Source organism: Malaclemys terrapin, chromosome 8, assembly GCF_027887155.1.
Source record: "Malaclemys terrapin pileata isolate rMalTer1 chromosome 8, rMalTer1.hap1, whole genome shotgun sequence".
NCBI lineage: Eukaryota > Metazoa > Chordata > Testudines > Emydidae > Malaclemys > Malaclemys terrapin.
Window position 1 is genome coordinate 68,037,278 of NC_071512.1, and position 24,242 is coordinate 68,061,519.

The 24,242-nt window shown below is 41.7% G+C and overlaps 1 protein-coding gene across 5 annotated transcripts in view; it reads left to right on the forward strand.

The window, feature by feature from the left end:
• CAMSAP2 (calmodulin regulated spectrin associated protein family member 2) overlaps positions 1–24,242 on the forward strand; it is a 170,641-nt gene that overhangs the window by 78,530 nt on the left and 67,869 nt on the right. For all 5 annotated transcript variants that reach the window (XM_054036732.1, XM_054036733.1, XM_054036735.1 and 2 more), the window contains exons 3-4: positions 13,585–13,746; positions 15,268–15,351. In XM_054036732.1, the coding sequence (XP_053892707.1) occupies positions 13,585–13,746; positions 15,268–15,351 (246 nt within the window). The remainder of the gene's footprint in view (positions 1–13,584; positions 13,747–15,267; positions 15,352–24,242) is intronic.

Sequence of the window (24,242 nt, forward strand, 5' to 3'; positions counted from 1 at the left end):
CTGACATATCTGACCGTGCCAAAAAATCCACATATATAACAACTCACTTTTCAGTCAGCAGTTGATGTAGCACTTTTTAGTCCCTCAACTAGAACAGTTGTTTTTCCTGCTGTGGGACTGCTTTGAGGTCTAGTAGGTGTAGTTCCAACCAGCTCAAAAGGAATAGAACTTATCCTAAGGATTCCTTGGACTCCTTGGACAAGGACTCCTCGTTGTTTTTGCTGGTACAGACTAACACGGCTACCACTCTGAAACCTATCCTAAGGATGTCTTCCCTGGTGTCTGCTTCCTTGATGATCAGGACAAATCCTACAGAATTGTCCGTTTTTATCAATACCCTCTTTTCGAACCAGTATTCAGTTGAACCTGGCTACCTTTTGGGCATGTTGAAAAATAATCTAATGACATTCATTCTACCAGTGGTAGGTATTGGAATCTGTTTAGCAATTCAGTCTCCTGGCTGTAATCCTCCTGCTTCTGATCTATTCAGCATAGCTAGTTCATTCAGCTACTATAGCATGTGATGTATGTGCTCCTAGTTGACAGGAAATATTTCTCTTGAACCAAATTATGTTAACTGCATCCAGGTACTACGTTGCTGGATGCTTTATAAATGTATGTACTACTAAAAAGTTAGATAAAAGTGTTTGAAAATCCCTGCAGGAGAAACCTGGCGGGTACTTTCAGCTGTAGCAAAAAGGGAACATTTGTTGTCAGGTTCCAGCCAGGAATGCAATTACTGACAAGCCAAATTCTGTTTTATAAGGGCTTTTAAGACAGGGAATGCTGGCTTGGCCTTAAGACATTCAGCTGTTTCTTAAGGGAAAAAGTTCAAAATATTAACAAAAAGAACTGGTCTGTGTTTGTTTTGTACTTCTAACAACTGAAAAAACTTGATATTTAGAAACATTTACATTATTCAAATAATTAGTCCATGATATATTCTTATCACTTTTGTTTTAAGAATGACAACAGCACATGTGAATAATCTGTTTTCTAAAGAAATATTTTAATGTTATTTACTCTTGATAGCATGTGTACTACAGTATGTGTGACATAGGTGAGTAAAGTGGGACTTGAAAGAGAGATTCAAATAATAAATGGTATAGTAAAGGTCAATCTGGGCTCCTGTTTACCCTTTCTGATAACATAAGGATGAGAGAACAGCGAATAACAAGGAAACACAAAATATGTATAATGATAAAAGGAAATACATTTTTATACAATGCATAATTTAATGTGTGGAACTCCTTGCCATAAGATATGACTGAGGCAAAGTGCTTGATTAAAATAAAAAGGATTGTGCATTTCTATGATTAGGAGAAAATTTGCAGCTATATAAATTATCATAAAGAGGCATTTTAAAATCTTAGGCTTCCAGGTATAAGCCAACCACTGGATGTCTCATGTTAGGAAGAAATTTTCCTTTTCTATTTTTACATAATAATCTATAATGGGGTTTCTTGCATCTTCATATGAAGCATCTGTTATTTGCCACTGTCAGAAAAAGAATATTGAACTAGACGACGCACTGATCTCAGTCAGTATAACTCTCATCTGTTATGTTTTGCTAGCACTTAGCTACTACAGTGATAAGCACTTCATAAATTTTTATGCATAGTTAGATTTTACATTATAAACAGTAGGTGTTAAGGTGGTCAGTTCATAAATGTAAATTTTTTATAAAGTACCTAAACTTAAATCTACACAACAGACCGCGTTTTACAATGTGAGTAACTACTGTAATGTACTAGAAAAGTTCAGAGAAGGGCAACAAAGATGATCATGGGTATGAAACAGCTTCCATACCTAGAGACACTAAAAAGAGTAGGCTATTAAGCTTAGAAAAAAGAGAGCTAAGGGGGGAATATGAGAGAGGTCTATAAAATCATGAATGGAGTGGGAAAATTGAATAGAAAATACACAGTACAAAACCAGGGGTCACCCAGTGAAATTAGTTGGCAGCAGGTTTAATACAAACAAAAGGAAATATTTTTTCACACAATGCACAGTTAACTTGTGGAACTCATTGCCACAGGATGTTGTGGGGTCCAAAAGTATAATGAGGTTCAAAAAAGAACTAGATAAGTTCATGGAGGATAGGTTCATCAATGACTATTAGCCACGACGGTCAGGGATGTAACCCATGATTGAGGTGACTCTAAACCTCTCACTGCCAGAAGCCAGAAGGGGAAGATGGAGTGGATCACTCCAGCTGCCCTGTTCTGTATGCTCCTCCTGAAGCTCTGGTACTGGCCAGTCTTGGAGACAGGATATTGGGCTTGATGGGCCATTGATCTGATCTGGCATGGCCCTTCTTATGGTCTTAACTGTATGTGGTTGGTCTCTGGCTGCCTGGCCAGAAGAAAAAGGATTATTGCCCCTTTAATGGCTCCCTGTGTAACTGGTAGCAGAGGGAACGTTTACCCTGACAGCCAGAGATGAGCAGGAAACAGCTGGACTAGGAAAGAGGAGAGTGCACTGCCCTTCCAACTGACTGGAAGAGTGGTAGGGTATTTATACTCTGTGTAGTGCCAGAGAAGCCCTCTTTTATCTGGATTGTGTTGGTAACACCCACCCACAGGATCCAAAAAAGGGCTAGATCCATTCATAATCCTCTGTGGGCATCATGCTTGTCATGCTTTTTCCTTGGGGGCTGGGGAAAAAATTGTCTCTCATAACCTTATTGGCTGAGATAGGGTGGGTGTTTTCTGCCTTCTCCACAGCAGATTTGAGATCCAGTAGAGTGGAGCATGGGGGTTAGCTTACTATGTATAATTTGTGGCAGATGGCCAGTGCAGGTACTTGTTATGGAAAGCATATAGTTATTGGATAAAATGGATTGTGAAAGGATTTGAAGGAAAGTATCCCTTAAGGGAGCTGAGGAAATGGGGTTCAGGACTCCTATGTCTGGGACACCAAAAAGCCAACCCCTCTCCTTTTTCTAGCGCCCCTCCCTCAAGGGAGCGGAGGAAAGGGCCTTGGAACTCCTACATCTGGAATAGTAGTGGGAAGCTGACCTCCTTCCTTTTTAGCCCTGTTAAATCCTCATACAAGGGGAGGGCAGCAGAGTCCCAACACTGAGGTGGCTGTGACCAGGCTGGGGATTATGTGGAAATAATTAAGGAATTGTGATGACTTGCGCTGTACAATTTATTGCCAGGCACTCCCAGATATTTTAAGTGAATAAAGTTGCAGCCTAATTAAACCACATCCATTACCTCCTGTCTTTCTTCTGAAATGTCTGGACAATGGTGCAAGTCTTAAGTGCTTTGAGACATTAGGCTGAGGTGAAGCACCAAAAAATTGTGTTCTATCTTATTTCTGTTTATAGTATGTTTAAAATAGTGTGGAACATTAACAGTGTTTCATTTTCAAAGATTAAAATAATTTTTTTTTTCCAGGAAAAAGCTTTCAAAACAAACTAAGGGCCTAATCCTCCAATTCATTCCTTGGTTCTTTTGTCAACTAATTCTAGTGAGCTGTTATGGATTTAAGTGTTATAAGATTCCTGCTTTGTACAGCATCTGTAGATTAGGAATCTCATCAGTTTCCATTTTCTGCTGATTCTTCAGAGAAAGAACAATTCAGTTGCTAAAAATTACTAGGTAAAAATGGTATCTTCTGACTCATCAGAGATGCTTCTCTGTGCATATTCAGTCATAGCTGGTGATTTACATGACAAAACTGATTCCTCCCCCCATTTTTTCCTCCTGTTAGCTCTGCAGAGCCTACACACCAGGGAGAGATGGACATTCATTCTGTTCAGTCTTGTGCATCAACAGAACTGTTTAATAAATTGCAATTTGTTATGCTAGTAAACCCAGTAGCAATAGATTGGCACAGATGTAACTGAAGGCCTAATTTAACCTAAAGAGCTTTTATTACTGGTGCTGATGCATGAAAAGGAAAGAATATAGTTTGACTTTATAATCCCAGGATTAATTTTAAGGATACAACAAAAATGTTGATATTTTTTTTTGTTTGTTTGTTTATAAGCAGCAATTTTTGGATGTAGTGAATCCTCTAGGATTACATAAAATCTAAATTACACACCTGGTTTTGGTTACTTGCAATTTTTTGAAAATTATCCTTATGGGTGAAAATTGCTATGCTTTTTATCAACCCAAAAATGACTCCTTGTAGCAAAGTTGTTTTCACTGTGTCTACAATACAAAATTTGGTCAATTTAACTTATGTTGGCTTACAGCCATGGACTTTTTTATGTCACTCAGGTGCATGCACACTTTGGCATTTGAGTTGGTGCTGCATGTCCTCACCACAAGTTGTTGCATTGATTAGAAAATGCGGTGTAGCATGGGAAGATATCGCAGTGTGCCCCACACTGCTGTCCAATGCAAAGCCCTTGTGGGACATTTTTGAAAAGTTTTTTTGTAGGATACCAGTAATTTGCCTAGGGATTTCTGGGAACTAAATGTTGAGTTCCCATAGTACTTATTCCACTCCATAATTTTAATGTAATTTTAAAAATTCACCACAGTCCTGCACACTGCTTTTCAGTCGCCAACATCTCTCTGGCAGAAGCATGGATCCTGCATGGCTTAGTGCAATTCTTATTATCATTGCTAATGCAGAATACACAATTTTAATTGTATTCCCAGTGCTGACTTTAAAAGTAAACTGAGGAATTAGAAGTCCATTTCTTTGTTCTCTAAGCATGGGTGCCATTTTTAAATAGGGAAGAAAGGTTGGGGGAGAAGGAGAGGATTCAGGCACCAAAAAGGGAAACAATCACGCTTATAGGGAATAAATCAATCTATACATTAACCTGAGCTACTTGTGTATCAGCACAGCTGTGATGCTATAAACTCACTAGTGTAGACATGGTTTAAGTAAGCAATGCAGTGTCTACACTGATACTGCATCAACCTAAGTATATCTGCTTAAGTGCTACGCCTCTCGCGGAAGTGGAGTTATTAAGTTGATGTAGTGGGCGAGTAACATTAATGGAAGCTGCATTTTACTGTAGACATTTACAGAGTTAGGTCAATGTGAGCTACCTTATGTTGACCTAACTCTGTAGTGTAGACCAGGGCTACATCAAAACAGGTTGGTTTAAGTCAACAAAACTTAGTAGTGTAGACGAACCTCACTCTTGTAGGAAACTGAGAAGTTGATAGACTTGGTTTCTCAGGATCTTAAGGATATGCTGGTGGTTATTTTTTGTTAAGCAGTTAACCTTTTTGGGAATCCCGGTTTGAGGTTAAAAAAGAAAAGAACATTTGCAGTTCGCTTTCAAGAAATTGAATATATTTGTATTTGATAACTGATGTAGCAGAAGAATTTTGCAACATGGATTGTTGTCACTGTAGGTAAAGGGTGTTATTAAACCTGGACTTGGTATTGCATGGGTATTCTCTGTAGATTAACCCTTCTATGTCTGTTCCCCTTAATTTGTTTATTAATGAACTGTCAATTGCCTAATTTATTAGAAACACTGAAATTATGTGACACAGATAAATAATTTTAATTGAGGGAACTGTAAATTTATGTTGAGAACTCAATCAGATTACAGGTCAGAAAACAACCTGAATTAAATCTGTGTGCATGTGTTTCTTAAAACTATACATAAAAAGTAACTGATTAGAAGCCTACATTTATTAGTGATGGTAATTTTGTGCAGTTAAAAATGAATAAATTATCAAAATAGTCATGGCATTTTATTTAATTTTGCTGCATTTTGCTAAACTGCACGGAGCAGAATAGGCAGGGAGGGTGCTTATGAGCAGCTGAAAACCGCAGATAGGAAAGGGCTGGGAAACATTAGTGCTTCCCTCCTTCTCCAGCTGATGGACCTGCTTTGACTTGTCCTAGGGTATGTCTACACTACGAAATTAGGTCGATTTTATAGAAGTCAATTTTTAGAAATCAATTTTATACAGTAGATTGCGTATGTCCACACTAAGCGCATTAAATCAGCGAAGTGCGTCCTCACTACCGTGGCTAGCATCGACTTACGGAGCGGTGCACTGTGGGTAGCTATCCCACAGTTCCCGCAATCTCCGCCACCCATTGGAATTCTGGGTTAAGCTCCCAATGCCTGATGGGGCAAAAACATTGTCACGGGTGGTTTTGGGTACATGTTGCCTCTCCATCCGTGAAAGCTACAGCAGACAGTCGTTTCGCGCCTTTTTTCTGCACAGATGCCATACCATGGCAAGCGTGCAGCCCGCTCAGCTCAGCTCAGCTCACTGACACCAGCGCTGTTGTGTCCTGGGTGCTGCTGGCAGCAGATGGTGCAGTAGGACTGCTAACCGTCATCATACACCGCTTCCGCTGCAACTCTGCTCTGCTGCTATTGTCTCAATAGTGAATTTCTCCATGTTGTCTGTCATGGGCCCCCGGGTACGTGTGTTCTTCCTCGGGAAATGCGCGCGGTGCTAACTGTTGTCCTCCACCGCTTCCGCTGCAACTCTGCTCTCCTGCAGACGCCATACCACGGCAAGCATGGAGCCCACTCAGCTCACCGCTGCTGCTGTGAGCATTGTAAACACCTTGCATATTATCCTGCAGTATGTGCAGAACCTGCAAAAGCAGGAGAGGAGACGACAACAGTGCGATCACGATAGTAATGAGGACATGGACACAGACTTCTCTCAAAGCACGGGCCCTGGCAATTTGGACATCATGGTGATAATGGGGCAGGTTCATACCGTGGAACTCCAATTCTGGGCCCGGGAAACAAGCATAGACCGGTGGGACCGCATAGTGTTGCAGGTCTGGGATGATTCCCAGTGGCTGCGAAACTTTTGCATGCGTAAGGGCCCTTTCATGGAACTTTGTGACTTGCTTTCCCCTGCTCTGAAGCACAAGAATACCAAAATGAGAGCAGCCTTCACAGTTGAGAAGTGAGTGGCGATAACCCTCTGAAAGGTTGCAACGCCAGACAACTATCTGTCAGGCGGGAATCAGTTTGGAGTGGGCAAATCTACTGTGGGGGCTGCTGTGATCCAAGTAGCCAAAGCAATCACTGAGCTGCTGCTATCAAGGGTAGTGACTCTGGGAAATGTGCAGGTCATAGTGGAGGGCTTTGCTGCAATGGGTTTCCCTAACTGTGGTGGAGCGATAGACAGCATGCATATCCCTATCTTGGGACCGGACTGCCTTGGCAGCCAGTACATAAACCGCAAGGGGTACTTTTCAGTGGTGCTGCAAGCACTGATGGATCACAAGGGACGTTTCACCGACATCAACGTGGGATGGCCAGGAAAGGTGCATGATGCTCGCATCTTCAGGAACTCTGGTCTGTTTGAACAGCTGCAGGAAGGAACTTACTTCCCAGACCAGAAAATTACCATTGGGGATGTTGAAATGCCTACAGTTATCCTTGGGGACCCATCCGACCCCTTAATGCCATGGCTCATGAAGCCATACACAGGCACCCTGGACAGTAGTAAGGAGCAGTTCAACTATAGGCTGAGCAAGTGCAGAATGGTGGTAGAATGCATTTGGATGTCTAAAAGCTCGCTGTCACAGTTTACTGACTGGGTTAGGCCTCAGCGAAACCAATATTCCCATTGTTATTGCTGCTTGCTGTGTGCTCCACAATATCTGTAAGAGTCAGGGGGAGACGTTTATGGCAGGGTGGGAGGTTGAGGCAAATCGCCTGGCGGTTGATTACACGCAGCCAGACACCAGGGTGATTAGAAGAGCACAGCTGGGTGCCCTGCACATCAGAGAAGCTTTGAAAACCAGTTTCATGACTGGCCAGGCAATGGTCTGACAGTTCTGTTTGTTTTTCCTTGATGAAAACCCGCCCCCTTGGTTGACTCTACTTCCCTGTAAGCCAACGACCTCCCCCCTTCGATCACTTGTTTCAGAGGTAATAAAGGCATTAATTCATCACACAAATATGGGGAAAACTCACAAGGTAGCCTGGGAGGGGTGGGTGAGGAGGGAAGCACCGGGTGGGGTAGTGGAGGAGGGAAGGACAAGGCCACACTACAGTTCAAAACTTATTGAATGCCAGCCTTCTGTTGCTTGGGCAATCCTCTGGGGTGGAGTGGCTGGGTGCCAGTAGCTTCCTGCCCCCGCCCCCTGTTCTTGGGCATCTGGGTGAGGAGGATATGGAACTTGGGGAGGAGGGCAGGCGGTTATACAGGGGCTGCAGCGGCGGTCTGTGCTCCTGCTGCCTTTCCTCCAGCTCCACCAGACGCCTGAGCATGTCAGTTTGCTCCCCCATTAGCCTCAGCATTGCATCCTGCCTCGTCTCAGCGTGCCCTTCCCTCCTCTCATCGTGTTCATTTAACGCTTTCCTGGACTCTGCCATTGTTTGTCTCCACACAGTGCGGGAGGACTGCATGAGCTCTGAGAACATGTCGTCGTGAGTGCGTTTTTTTCACCTTCCAATCTGCGCTAGCCTCTGGGACGGAGATGATAGGGGGAGCGTAAAAGCATTTGCAGCTGTGGGAGGGAAAAAAGGGAGAGTAGTATTCAAAAAGATACATTTTAGAGAACAAAGGGAAGATTATTTCACACTGAATCAAGCGATTCACATTATATAACACCTGTGCTTTTGGTACAAGGTCGCATTTTGCCTCTTATATTGAGTGCTTGCTGGTTTGGTGTGAGACATCACATGCTCGGCTGGGCAACAGAATTCGGCTTGCAGGCAGCCATGGTAAGGCAAAGTGTTTCGGCTTCTGTTGTAGCCTCTGTCCATCATGCCCTTGGAGATTTTGGCAAATATATTGACATTTCGTCTTTTGGAACGGAGTTCTGCCTGCATGGATTCTTCTCCCCATACAGTGATCAGATCCAGTACCTCCCGTTCGGTCCATGCTGGAGCTCTTTTGCGATTCTGGGCCTCCATGGTCATCTATGCTGATGAGCTCTGTATGGTCACCTGTGCTGATCAGCGCACCACGCTGGCCGAACAGGAAATGAAATTCAAAAGTTCCTGGGGCTTTTCCTATCTACCTGGCCAGTGCATCTGAGTTGAGAGTGCTGTCCAGAGCGGTCACAATGGAGCACTCTGGGATAGCTCCCGGAGGCCAATACCGTCGAATTGCGTCCACACTACCCCAAATTCAACCCAGCGAGGTCGATTTTAGCGCTAAACCCCTCGCTGGGGAGGAGTACAGAAATAGATTTTAAGAGCCCTTTAAGTCAACAAAATAGGCTTGGTCGTGTGGACGGGTGCAGGGTTAAATCGATGTAACACTGTTAAATTCGACCTAAACTCGTAGTGTAGACCAGGGCCAAGTGTTGAACACAGAGTATGCTGAAGCTGGCATTCCTCCTACTGGGTCTAGTGAGTCTCCAGCTTTTCACACAACAGCCAGTCTGAGGAGGTAGGGAACAACTAGGTTTTACAGGAAAAATGCCCAGCTGCAGTAGCAAGATGGTTTCGTGGGAGTCATAGCAGGTCTATTAAAAGAACAATAGTTAAGGCTAAGATTATGTCACGGAGGTTGCGGAAGTCATGGAATCCGTGACTTCCATGACCTCCATGACATTGGGGGCCCCCGCAGCTGACCAGCCGCTCTCTGCAACGGGGGACTCCGGAGCAGCCCAGCCTCTGTGAGTAGGTGCAGGTGGTGGGTGCCACGAGCGGCGGCGACCCCTGAGCTGCCCAGCCACCACTGCTGGCAGTGGCTCAGCTGCCGCAAGCAGCCGGGGCCCTCCTGCAGCTCCCAGCTGCCAGTGGCGGCAGAGGGACCCTGGAGCTGCTCCCCAGCTTCTGCCGCTGGCTGGGGTCCCCCTGCAGATACCCTGCCACTACAGGTGGAGGCAGACCCTCCTGCAGCTTCCAGCTATGCAGAGCGGCAGGGGGACCCCTCGCACCCACTGGGCAATAGGGTCCCTGCAGCTCCCAGCTGGACCCTATTGCTGGACCCTCCTACCTCCCCATTTTGTAAGAGATGTTTTTAGTAAAAGTCAGGGACAGTCACCGCTTCTGTGATTTTTTGTTTATTGCCTGTGACCTGTCCTTGACTTTTACTGAAAATACATGACAAAATCATAGCCTTAACAACAGTAAAACAGCTTCTGCTCCCTGCAGAGCTCATCTGCTTCTTGGTTCTTTGCTTGGATCCCTTTCCTCCCTGTAGCGCACGTTGACCCTCAGCTCTGGCTCTCAGCTGACCCCTGCCCCTCCATCCCCTAGGCAAACACTTTAGAAACCTTTGCATCAGGGACTGTCACATTATATGTTTGTGCATCTTGTCAGCTGGTCATGGGTGAACCCGATTAGACCCAAGGCTTTCCTGTGACTGGCTGATGTGATGTTAAATATGAATAATCCCTGCCTATACTGAAGGTAAAGTTGTGTTTTAATATCTTATTTAACATGACTCCTTAAGACTGTGTTCTACCTCAATGTAATTTTCAAGTCTTTGGGGTTGGTGGGGCTGATGGACACTCCTCCTGCCTCCAGTCTTGGAGGAGACATCAAGGAGGAGCCACTGTCCACCATTCCCCTAAGTCCCAGAGCTGGAACAATATATTCAGAAGTAGAGCTGCTGTCTTTCCCCCACTGTTGAAACCTAAGCCAAGCTGGCACACTGACCCAGCAGGGCATAAGTTCAGCCTTTTATAGGCAGAGCCCAGTGAAGCCCCACGCACCAGTGATTAGTAATAACAGACTTTTCCAGCACAAGACTGTCAGTAATATAAATTCATCTTGCTACGGTTGGGGTTATGGGTGTGTGTTTGGGTATGATTTTGAGCTGCTGGGCATGTACATTGTTGGTGGTTGTAGGTGATGTGCATTTTGGATGTGAGAAATGAATATGTCTCTCGGCCATGATTACGGCTCTACCAAATTCACGGCCATGAAGAATGCGTCACGGACCGTGAAATCTGGTCTTTCATGTGCTTTTACCCTATACTACACAGATTTCACGGGGGAGACCAGCGTTTCTCAAACTGGGGGTCCTGACCCAAAAGGGAGTTGTGGGGGTGGGGGTCACAAGGTTATTTTAGGGGGATCGTGGTATTGCCAGCCTTACTTCTGTGCTGCCTTCAGAACTGGGCAGCTGGAGAGTGGTGGCTGCTGACCAAGGGCGCAGCTCTGCAGGCAGCAGCACAGAAGTAAGGCTGGCAATACCATACCATGTCATCCTTACATCTGTGCTGCTGCAGGCAGCGGCTCTGCCTACATAACTGGACTCCCAGCCAGCAGCTGCTGCTCTCTGGCCGCCCAGCTCTGAAGGTAGCACCACTGCCAGCAGCAATGCAGAAGTAAAGGTAGCAGTACCTCAACACCCCCCCACACAATAACCTTGCAATCCCCCCACAACTCCTTTTTGGGTCAGGACCCCTACAATTACAACACTGTGAAATTTCACATTTAAATATCTGAAATAATGAAATTGAGAACTTTTAAAATCCTATGACTGTGAAATTTACCAAAATGGACTGAATTTGGTAGGGCCCTAGCTATGACTTTTGAGGGATAAAGCATGTGACTGTAGTTGGTTTGGATTTTAATATTTTAATAACATGAATTTCTAGGTTTGTAGTGTTTGCATTGAAAATAAATATTCTTCTGCCACTATAACTGTAAACGCATAACGGTTTTGGTGTGGAAATAATATAAATGTTCATCTGAGGAGGTAGGCAGTAAGTACAAGAGGAGGGGACAGCACAATGCAAACGTATTCATCATTCTCATACTACAGATGGTAATAAGATGTGGAATGATGTACCTATGCTACCCTAACTATAGCTCTTAAATATTACATAGTATCTTTCTCTGTGGCTTGTTATTCATCAGTGTTGCCAAGATATTAGCTGCTGTGCTTCATGAAATGTTTGTATGAATGCTGCACTATAGAATTCAGTTACATTGGTAACACTACAGAGTGCTCAGAATCTTCATTTTCATCCTGAGATATTACTTTAAAATACAGTTGTAAACTGGTGGATCAGCTCCCCAGCTTGGGACACACCCAATTTCATTTGTAGCCCCTTCCCAGGGCTCTGTTTATCCTCCAGCACAAAACAAAAGTATCAGCCCTGTTCTTGACTGAGTTTGTGGGGTCACTTCTGGTAACTGAAGGCTCTGGACCTCCGCAGCCTACCAGGGGGGGAGGAGTGGTCTGAAGGGCCTGCTTGCCCTCTTGCAGCCTTCAACTGCAGCCACAAAAGAGTAAGCTTTCAGTGCGCTCCTGGTTCCCGGCCCCCTTATGGAGTTGGGGCTTTGCTTTATACCCTCCAGCTGGAAATCTGACCCAAGAACTAGGTGTTGCTCAGTTGGGCCTGGGTCAGTAATTCCTAGCACCGTCCTGCTGGTCTTCCCTCAAGAAGAGGACTCTCTGTCTGTCACCCCTGCCCATCGAGGAAAGGTCTCAGTAGCAAGCCTCCCAGACCTGGTCTACAGACCTGGTCTATCAGGGCTCATGCTAGCACTCTAAAAATAGCTGTGTAAACAGCACTTTGTAGTTGCAGCATGGGCTGAAGCTCTGACTTGGAAGCCTCAGGAGGGGTGTGGGCTTCAGACCCCAATGGTATTTTTAATAAAATTTAACATATATCATACAAAATCTAACATACCGTAATGGGCCATACTGCAAAAAGATTATCATTTGGAAATTATTCTAGTTTGTGAGAAATGTCAATCCTAATTCTAGAAAATGATTACTGTCTTTTTACAACAAAAGGCATAAATTAATCTGTTTTATTATGAGCGCTGCTGCCACCAACTCCCAGAACTCCCACATTAATCAAGAGTCGGATGAAAATCTCTGCAGTTTTCTTGTTTGGTTGCGTGTTTGTTTTTTGTTTTTTTTTAATAGTTACTGATAATGAAACTGCCACTCTCAATCTGTAGCCCATAAAATGTAGAGAAATTGATCCCGTCCATATTAATACAGAAGGCTATCTTTTAGTTTATGTCCACATATGTTCTAGTTTAAGCCTAATTGTAACCTATGTAATGATATTTCAACTATAATTTTCTTCTGACATCTTGAATCTTTTCTCTCACAATACACTAGGTTACAGTGAAAGATTTATTTTAATTGTGTAGCTTTGATATTTTAAATAAATTTTAACATCATACAAAAATAGAATTTCCATTTCTAAATTCAGTATCTTGGAGGTAATCAAAGTGAGTTTACTGTCCAGCTCTACCCTTTTCCAGTACAGATAAAATTGTTTAACAGATTTTTTACGTATGGATATTTATTTTATTAAGGATATAACAAACTTTAAAATGATTGCATGTATCTTAGTGGTGACATTAAAACTTAGTGAGTATTCCTTTTCATTGCTTTTACATCTGACCTCACATTCACAGGTTTTTGTTGTTGTTGTTGTTGCTATGTTCATTATCTGGCTGTACAGATCATTTACTTTTCAAAAACACATTTTTTTCAAGCGCATGTCCTTGTGCTTTGTGTTGTCCTTGTTGAAACTGTTATGTATGTGTCCAGCATTATCCTTTGGCCTAAAGCTGGCAGTCAGTTATCAGACGTCTTGTGGAGGTTAGGTTTTTTTGGTGGTTTTGTAGGTTCATATACATCTAGTAGAAATTTAATGAAAAATAGAGAAAGAATAGAGTATTTAATTTTGTAAAATAAACAAATGGTCTCTTATAAAATAACTTCTTTCTTGCAGAGTGCTCATTTGGCCATGATTGATACTCTGATGATGGCATATACAGTAGAGATGGTCAGTGTTGAAAAAGTGATTGCATGTGCTCAGCAGTATTCAGCCTTCTTCCAAGCCACAGACCTGCCCTATGACATTGAGGATGCTGTCATGTACTGGATAAATAAGGTAAGAACAAAGCAAACATATGCTTAGATTGAAAAGACAATCAACATGATTCTGCAGCCATGAATGGAATTTATGTGTATTCCAGACTTCATCTAATATAGGATGTTCATTGTTCACTTTCAGCAAGGATAAGAAAAAGGTAAGTTTTCATAATCAATTAAAACATTATTGAAATAAAATTTTTTGACTGCAGTGTAGAGTATGAAGAAAAGAAAAGAATGTAAGAGAGAGATGAAACCTGCCCAGTTACTGATGAATTTTGATGACATGATAAAGTTGTTGATAAATCATTTAGCAGAACCTATAGATATCCTTGGCTTTCTCTAGTGTAAAGGAACCCAGTTTGAAACTGGGGTCTCTGTTGTACCTAAACATATATTGAGTATGAGGTTTTCAACCTGATTACTTACTACATAATAAACAAAATTTTCAGATATAATAGTAGCCTATTGTAATAAAATGTACCTGTCAGCAGCCAGCATATTCAGAAACAGATCACACGCCGCTGCCAAATCTGCTGGTACAGATGGCCCCAGATTTTTGTTTCAGTTCTGTCTGATGTGAAGTAAACATTGCTTCATGCGTTCAGTGAGTCCTATGATGGTGATAATTTAGTGGTCCCTGAAAAATTGTTATTTCTCCCTTTTATATTGGTCATAGCTGGGGCATATCACAGGTTCCTTCTCAACATGTTTAACTGGCAACCTCAATCCAGCATTCCCTAAATCAGGGATTCCCAAACTTTTTACTAAGGAGACCCACCAACTGCATTTTGTCTTTTTCTGCAACCCACCCAGGAACCAAAATTGTGGGAAAGCCCAAAATCATAGGCCAGCATCCTTCTCCTTGCCTCACTGAGGGGGCACAGACCAACTACAGCAGTGCCCTCCACCCTGGCACTGCGACCCTAATGCCAGCCCGCTGCAGCAGGGAGACGGGGAGAGAAGGGGGCCCAGGGATGAATGGAAAATGAGCCTGCCTTACACTCACGCTGATGCGGCAGGTCCTGTTCTGTGGGTTTGGGCCCAGCTGCTCCTCTGCCAGATTGTAATATTTGGAGCACAGAAAGTCAGGCCCAGTCCAGTGGAACTGCAGGGTGAGTGTGGGGCAGGCTCACTCTCCAGCACGTGCACATGTGCACAGATGCCCTTTGGGGCCTCCCCTCTACACCGGGTCCACAACCCACTGAGAACCTTCCCTTGACTCAGTGGTGGATGGGACCCACCAGTTGGGGAACAGAGCCCTAACTCTCTCCATAAACATACACTGATTCTAGGACAAAGCACCACCATCTTAGGTGTTTGGGGTAGATAAGGTTGGGGAGAGGTGGGGTTGGATAATGTTACACCCTGAATCTTGAGCCTTGCAGCCAGGGGTCCAATTTCATGTCTTTGATTTGGGCCCTAGGTTGGTTTCAACAGACCCTGATCATATTGACTATCATGTTTCAGTTGTAAACCCAGTCAGAGGACTGCTTCTTTTAAAAACAGAATAGGTCATTTGAAAAATTTGTCTCTTTAGGTAAATGAACATTTGAAAGACATTATGGAACAGGAACAAAAACTAAAAGAGCATCAGAGTGTAGAAACTCCAGGAGGTCAAAAGGTAGGTGTACAAGTTTAAATATTTAACTGTGAGGATGCGCATACATATGTAAACAAGACTTACTTTTGTACAACATGTAAAGTTACATTGTAAATTCTTTATTAAATCTAGCCAACACTACAGTGGAATTGAGCACTCTAGTGGTGCTCAGTACCCAACACCAAATGTTTCTGGGGATTCCTGGTAATCTTAGGAGCATTTTGCTTTTTAGCAAGCCAAAACATATGAACACTGCTGTAGTCCTGATAGGTCTGCTGAGAGCAAGGTGTACAGTATGTTAAAGTAAGAGAGAAGGCTTTTAGTTCAATTGCAACAAGCTATCAAAGTTTCACTTCTTCAATTAAATCATTTTTAAAATTAATTTCATACTTTGTGTTCCCTGTTGTCCTCTTTGCCAAAGCAAAGTTTGACAATGTGGAAAGATCTTTGTGGCAATATACATAAGACACATTAGTCCTAAGAACAGTATATAATAAATACTACTTTTAAAAAAGAGAGGCTACAGACAGATCTAACTCTTAAAAAGCAACATACATTTTTAGAAGTTCTTTTTGGCATAGCTTTTAGATATCTCCCTTCTATTACATAGCTTTTTTTGAAAGATTCTAATAGTGTAGAATAGCAAGAAGCATCATTTTAGTTACAGTCCATAATAATGTTTGGTTACTAGCCTAAACATGAATACAGTCAAATACATGGCATTCTATACTTTTTTCTGTCAGGAGTTTTTCCCTGATGTTCCTGGCACTAACTCAGTTAAAAAGCATCTTAGTCAAACTCGTGATACAAAGGAAGGATTATGTGGGATTCCAGACTATGGAAGCTGGTTTAGGAGCTTGCTTCTGAATGACACAATTCACCCTGTGGAGAAATGCTTATTATTGAGGGGAAGGATTCATTTTATCTCTAGACTTGCTTTGGTATTGACGTAAAAGAAGCTAGTATAGTTACCATACAACTCCAACCCTACTTTAGTCCCCATTCTCTTTTAATGTAAGGAGTAATTTTCCTTCCATCCTGTTTTGAAGGAGCCATAAGGATGCCTAGCTGTGTGAATTATTTGGTTTTAAAAAAACTGAAAATGGTTCTTTTAAAAATTGTAAATTTAAATTAGAGTTTAGCACAGAAAAGTTTCTGGCATATGAAAGAAGGGCTCTTGTTTGTTCTTTAATTCAAGTAATGTAAGATATGCCAAATAGAGAAATTCTTTGACTTTTTCATACTTTAAAAGGTGGTCTTGTTGATGAGGTCAAAATAATTGTAACTGCCCGCTCACTTACGTTTTATCAATATCTGCAAATAAGGCCCTATCCCAAGAACAGCTTAAATTTATAGCAATAGCAATGAAACAGTGAAATAATAAAGGATTAATTTCTGACACCTACAAAATACTGATTGAAATTGACATGCAGTAATGTAGTAAATTTTATGAGCAGATGGATTAAAGATTTTAATAGGAAAAATCGCTGAAAATGTAGTAGAAAGGTCAGTCATCTCATATTTGTATTACCAATATGGAAAACTGCTTAAGACTCTTTACCAATGGTATGCTGTTAGCTAACTGAAATGCAATATTTTCAAAGTAGGAACAGCATGCTGGAGGGAATATGGAGTAAAAGGAACTTTTTATCAACATATAATCATTGTGCCCTTATTCATAGCCTCTGGTCCAAAATTAGAGAACAATTAAGGCTACTTACTAAAAATAATATGACTTAACAATGATATAAGGCCTCCCTGAAAAAGAGACCTCTTACAATGGAGAGATCTCTTACAACAGTAAAAGTAGCCTGGTAGCCCATCTGATCTTGACTCAGTAATATGGAGGAAAAAAATTATCCCCCTGCTTTCTTTGCATAGTGCTGTACAGTAGGGGATGTCCTTGCCATAGAAAAGCTCACTCATCAGATTGGGTTAAAACAAGCTAAATATTTGGATATATTGTTGTCTTCCATTAGAGTCACAAAAAGGAAATTAAATAGCAGGAAGGGACTGCATGACTTTAGGCTTTCTTGAAATACTGAGGGGGCGCCAATGTGGTTGAGATTTTTTAAATAATGAACGGACTAAAAGATGTATAGAAACAGAAATTTGTCTTACCAGGAGAAATATGTTTTGTTAGTGTTAACTATTTAAAGACTATGAAATTGCATATTAAAGCTTCAATTTGTTATGAAAAATTAAATCAGCTTCTGGAAAAATAAATCTTGCACCTAAATATGAGAGTTTTAGCACAGATTACACAGATAAATCTACCCACAATACATTGCTTGAACACTAACACAGATTCACAAACAAACCTCACAAATTAGATTTTCATAAAGGTTTAAATGCATGATCTTCCAAATGTGTTGCATGAGACCCATAAATCCCTTTATGGAAGAACTGAAGCTTTTTCACACTTTATAGAAGTGCTTTGGCATGCCGTATCTTTTAATCGTGCTTGTAATAGTGAGGTTCAGAGCTTTATAATATTGCTTGTACCTAAACATTTTCATGTAAAAGCATTTTAAACTGTATTTATATTCACCTGAAGTATTTCCTGAGTTTTATAATATATAAGAGTCTGCTAGCTTCATTTATGTATAAATCTGGGCAAATAATAAAAAAATTGAATAATTTATTTGAAAAAAAATGGCATTCAGCCAACCCTATGAGCAGTATCTAAAGGTTATTTTTTATGTTAAATGCAGAAAGATAAAGTATAGTATATTTTGTACTCATTTGTATCACATTTTACCCAAGTTATCGAAACTCATGGCTTGTTACTTAAATATCGCCACCTCCTAAGCTCTCCCTGGTCTTCTAGACCAGTGGCCAACCTGCCACAGTTGAGTCTCTGCCATTCATTACTCCTGTTACATCCCATTTCTGCTAGAAACACACTCCTTAAGTACAGTGTGTCTCACATACTGTACTTTGACTATCACTTACTACTAAAGTTAATAGCTCTCACACGTAGACACTGCTGCTGAGATTTTGAAACTCAATCTCAGGTAGAAATTATATTTTCGTCACATGGAACATATTGAACCACTCTACAGAACACTAAAGTGTTTTTTTTTTTAATTGTAACTCAAGCCACCCTTTTAACCAAGTTGACTGGAATTTCCATCAACAGCTTTCTATTAAGGTGCTATGATCAGCTTAATTGTTCAGTATAATGCTGCCACTATCAAACGTCTTTCAGTATTCATACACACACTTTGGTGCAGCATACTGTTTCTCCGTTTCCAGGCTCTGACTTGTCATCCCTGTACTCCATTTCTTTTTTCACAGCTCAGTGGCAGTGAGATGTCATTTACAGTATATATCTTCGTTGACCCCCAACATCTAATACTGACAGCTGTGCAATAGACTCAGTTATGCTCCTGGGCCACTATTCTACTGCTGCTGACATACAATTGCAGCTGTTACTACTAAATACTCTGTGTGATGTTACTTTTTTCTGTCATTTTCATTCCCTGCCTGGGAACTAAGTTACTGGTATCAGTAGGCTTTGTAATTAGGTCAAACACCCAACATTGAATTCTCCTGTTGTAATATCCAAAGCAATGTAATTACACTTTTTAGATTATTCAAATACATTACATACCCTTTCTAAATAAGCATTGTTCCAAATATTTAAACAAACAAAACAAAAAATAAAAAGAACTCCACATTTACACTGAAGTTAGGCACCTAAGTGGAAGTGGCATGATTTTCAGAAATGCTGACAACCCAGACTCTATTGGCTTGAGAGCTCAGGATTGTCACCACTTTGAAAATGAGGCCACTTATTCGGTTACCTTAATTTAAGCACCTACATTTTGAAAATGTTAGCCTTAGCCTTAGTGTTCACATGCAGTTCTAGCTCTATGTTTACATCTGGAGCCCATCGCTACTCTCCTTCCTTGATGCTTCTTATATTCTTCAGCATGTTGCTTCCATTAGGACTTGAAAACCTAATAAATCAGGGGGTTGATAGTTCCATTGTGCCTCTTCTGCTTCTTTCCATCACCCTTTCCAGACTGAGGCCCTCTGCTGTAATGTGGGTTCTCCATATGGCTGGCGTAGTTTGAAGTTCAAAAGTACCTTGTTCTATAGCTTTAAGCGTCGTTGAAGGTTCTTCCTGTTTGTATGGCAGCCCATATACTGCTGAGACTTCTAATTTCCTGAGGTTTTTTAAGCTGTAGCTCTCAGGGATGGGCATGATCTTGGAAAGCTGTTTTTCTCTCACTCTGGAGCTTGAACTGGAAAAGGATCAGGGAGCAAGAATGTTTCTATCTCCCCAGTAAGCACAAATAGCCAAGTAGGCCTGGGAAGAAAAGATCTGTATAAAGATTTCAAGGATCTGGAGACCTATTTTTCATTTTAGTTTCTGACCAAACAGAAGCAAGATTGCTTATGCTAGAAACAGGCAAAATTATTCAGTATACTTTATAATTCTCTTCTATTTCCTACTTTGATAAATTTCACTCTTGCCAGGAACAGTAGAAAACTGAACTCATAACCCTCAAAGCCTGCCAGACAGTTTTACTTTAGTTTATTTAGAAATGCTACAATAAAGAGAGAAAACAACTAAATTAGTGTTTTGTTGAAAAGAACATTAAAATGATTATTTATTATGAATTAATAATTCGATTGTCTGGATTAGCTAACATATTAGATAGCCCAGACCTAACTTCCGCCTCATTCCCCAATCTAGACAAACCCAACAGGAAGCATCCCATATAACTGGGAGTTCTTTGAATGGAATGCATTTGCAAATCCATATGCATTTTCCTTCTTCTTTGGGTTTTATTAGATTTCAGTGAGGTGGGGAGGAACTGGACCCAGTTGGAAGGGGGTGTTTTAATAAGAATGGTTGGAATGTTCAGATCCAGGGGTGGTTGTGCATGTATTACCTAAAACTTAACCACTTCTAAATGGTTGTGGGACTCTCCAAATACAGAAGTCCAATCTTACACAGTGGCTTTGCAGAGGAAATACACTGAGTTCTCCCACGCCTCGTACACAGCCTTTCTCAAGTAAAAAATTATTTCATATTCAGACTAAATTAAATCTGTTTCCTTGCTACAGTTACTTTCCACAGTTTAAAAAGTATGTAGTAAAGACAATATTCCGTACAGCAAACAACTATGTAAAATAACAGAGCTTTAACATATTTTGACTTTTTTACAGTCTTTCAGTGAATAAACCTTTTGTAATAATGCAGCATGTCTAGATCTTTTTAAAAACTACATAAACATACAAAATATATACTTCCTTTGCAATATATTTTCTGCTTCAATATAAAACATATGAAAATTAGCTTCATCTGCACTTATAAATAACCATTCCTTAAAATTTTTCATTTGCACAATCAAGTTAATTTACCCTTTCGTAGAACTTGCTCTGTGTATTTGCTATACTACAATATCAATGGTTCTTCTTCGAGTGTTTGCAGACATGTATTCCACTCAGGTACGTGTGTGCCCAGCGTACCAAAGCTGGACAACTTTCTCTTGCAGTACCCAAAAGCACAGCGCTGGAGTCTTCTGGCCCTCTGGCTATTTTAAAGGTAGCACTGCCCTGACCCCCTTCTCCACCCCCCTTAGTTCCTTATTACCACCCATGGCTGGAGTCAGAGTATTCAGTGTCTTATTTTACCTCATGCGTCTCTCTCTGTCTTTCTGGGATTTTATCATCTCTAGTTACTGACTAATTAGTATAGTTAAGTAGTACCCATAGGTTTAGTTTGTAATAGTTAGGATAGACCGTTATCCTGGGTGATGCCCTCACTAGGATTTAAACATGATCTGTGGTGGCGGGTGGCTATCCCCACTAGTGACCCCAACACATGGTGTTTCTTGTACCTGGAAGGACACCAGGGACAGCTATTCTGTTGCCTCTGTTGACAACTTGGAAGATTCCTCAGGTTTGGAGACATCCTCCTCCTCTCTGTTGCCTTCTAAGTATCGCTTTTGAAAGACACTGAGACTTCCTGGGGATTACCATTGGTACTGATATTGTGAATGCTTTCATAGCTGAGAGAGGACTTCTTGGCCCAGTTCCTACTGGCCATATCCCTACCCACTATGGCCTTGTTGGAATCCCTGGAATGTTCCACAGTCAGTGAGGCTCTGATCCAGGGTGCAGAACAAGGTCTCCTATTCTGCTGGGAGCCTCTCCTCCTGAGCCTCTATCACTGCAGCCACAAATGGGAGTTGCTCCAGTGGAATTGGTTCAGTCTGAATTGTTGTTACGGGCATCACAGGAGATTCCGCTGGCTTTGCTTCCTTCCTCTTCTTCATTGCTAGATGACTCTGTAATGCCAGAATATTCCTCCCCTGTATCCGAGGATTTTAAATAATGTCAGGGCCTCCTGAGGCTCATGCTTTCAGCCTTTGGTATTCAGGAGAACATCCATAAGTTACTGTATATTCTCCTGTCCTCAGCTCCAGGGAAAGTGGCTCTCCCCATAAATGAAGTGATCTTGGAACCAGCAAGAACTCTATGAAACACTCCAGCTTCCTTACCACCCACAATGAAGCGTACAGATAAAAGATGTAACATGCCTATGCATGGTTTTGAGTGCATCTATTTGCATCCAGTACTTAAATTTCTTCCTGTAATGGCAGCTAATGAGAGGTTAAGATGGGGAGATATAAATTAACACCCAAAGAACAAGGATTTTAAAAGATTGGATGTGTTTGGGAGGAAAATGTATTCTACCTCTTCCTTACAAATGCATGTTGCCAATCAGCAGGCACTTTTATCAAAGTATGACTTTTGTAAATTGGGAAGCAATGGCAAAATTAACAGGTAAGTTGCCCAGAATCCTGTAGCGAAGAGATTAAGGCTTTCATTGCAGAAGACCATCGAGTGGAAAAAACATCACTATGGTTAGTTTGAGATATGGCTGTTGCTTCTTCTAGAGTTATGGCCTCTGCTGTAACAATGAGAAGGACTTCCTGGTTGCAGAACTCTGGTATCACTCCTGAGGTCCAACAAACAATTGAGAACCTACCCTTTGAAGTCAATTTTTATTTTCAGAGAAAACTGATGAAACATTCCATTCCCTTAAAGACTCACGTTATGTTGTGTTTGTTGGGGGTTTTTACCTCAGTGGTAAAGATGCATCACTTCCCAGAACAACAACAATAGCAGCAATATAACCCTCAGCAGTTTTTTAGTTCAAATTATCCTGCTAGACAGCAGAACTTCTCCAGAAAGGGGCAGAAGTCTCATAGAAGTAGGTCTTCTGGTCCCAATTTTAACCCATCAGCCTGTTCTTTATCTGTTTTGGGAAAGCAGCCTACTCAACACTCTCCCCAAGGTTGGCATTCCAGTTCTCAAGCTTCATGCCATTTCCCTTTCGTTTGGGAATAGGCTATCCCTTTTCTACAGGGTTTGGGAGTCAATAACTATGGACGAGTGGGCACTAAGCATTGGGACTGGGTTATGCCGTTCAGTTCCAGTCTGTTCACCCTTCCCAGTCAACTACGCTTTCCCTTTTCAGGGACCCCTCTCACTAGTTTCTTCTCCTTCAACATGTGCAGACTCTCCAGGTTTTGGGAGCCATAGAGGAGTTTCCACTTCAAAATCAGGGAAAGGGTTTCTACTCGTAGTACTTCCTGATCCCCAAGTCCAAGTGAGGGATGAGACCTAGCCTCAGTCTCTGTGGTTTCAACAAGTACATTGAATACATGAGACTGTGCATGGATACCTTAGGGACTATTCTCCCGCTTTGAATCACAACAGCCGGTTTGCAGCCCTCAATCTTCAGGATGCTTACTTCCATATGGTGATCTTCCCAAGTCACAGGAGGTTTATGAGATTTGTAGTGGAGGTCAGCCTTATCAGTACACTGTGCTTCCCTTTGGCTTTTTCTCCACGGCATGGGTATTTACCAAATGATTCACTCTGGTAGCAGCATATCTCAGAAAAAGAGGAATTCTTGTCTGCCCAAACCTGGACAATTGGTTAGTGAGAGGCAAGTCCAAAAAACAAGTCCTCTGTAATATCAATTCACACTGTCTCTTTGATCATCTGGGTCTGATTTTGAACAAAGGAATGTTGATATTAATGCTAACTGAACAAACTGATGAATTAGGTCCCTACTAGACTAATAAAGTTGAGAGTGATTCTGCCAAACAGTTTCAAGCAATTTGTCACCTGTGTCTGGCACTTCAATCCTAACCTTCAACTACAGTCCATATATGCCTGAAGTTCTACACCATATGGCTGCATGCACTTACGTAGTCCAGCCTGTGAGATTGTGCCTTCATCCTCTTCAAACGTGGATGAAGTTGATTTATTGCCCGAGTTTTCAGTTGTTGGACAAGCTTGTCCAAGTGCCTCCAGTGATCCTGAACTTCTTACAGTGATGGATAGTTGGGAGCAATATGTGCCAGGGAATTCCCTTCAGTTGTTTTCCAACAACCAGGATTATAGTCACCAATGCCTCCTCAATAGGTTGGGGAGTTCATCTAGAAACACTGAAAATTCAGGGCTTGTGGTCGAAAATGAGGCTTCCTTTCATATCAACATCCTGGAGCTTCAAGTCATTTACAAATGCCTACTCAGCCTTTCAGAATCACATTGGGGTGCAGCAGTTCATATACTGACCAACAACAATACCACAATGTATTATGAGCTTAGGATACAATAAAATGTTGGCAGTTCTGCATCAAGGAAAGTATAATTCCCGCAGCTGCTCATTTACCTGGGGTCCAGAATCACTACTCCAATCATCTCAGCAGGAATTTCTCCCAGAATCACAAGTGATGTGCTGAGCTCTATCTTCTTACAAGGGACATCCTGATTATAGACCAGTTTGCAACAAGAGACAGCTAGAAGTGCCATCAGTTTTTTGCTCTCAAGTAGGTCTCAGTCCAGGCTCCTTAACAGATGCCTTCCATCTGAAT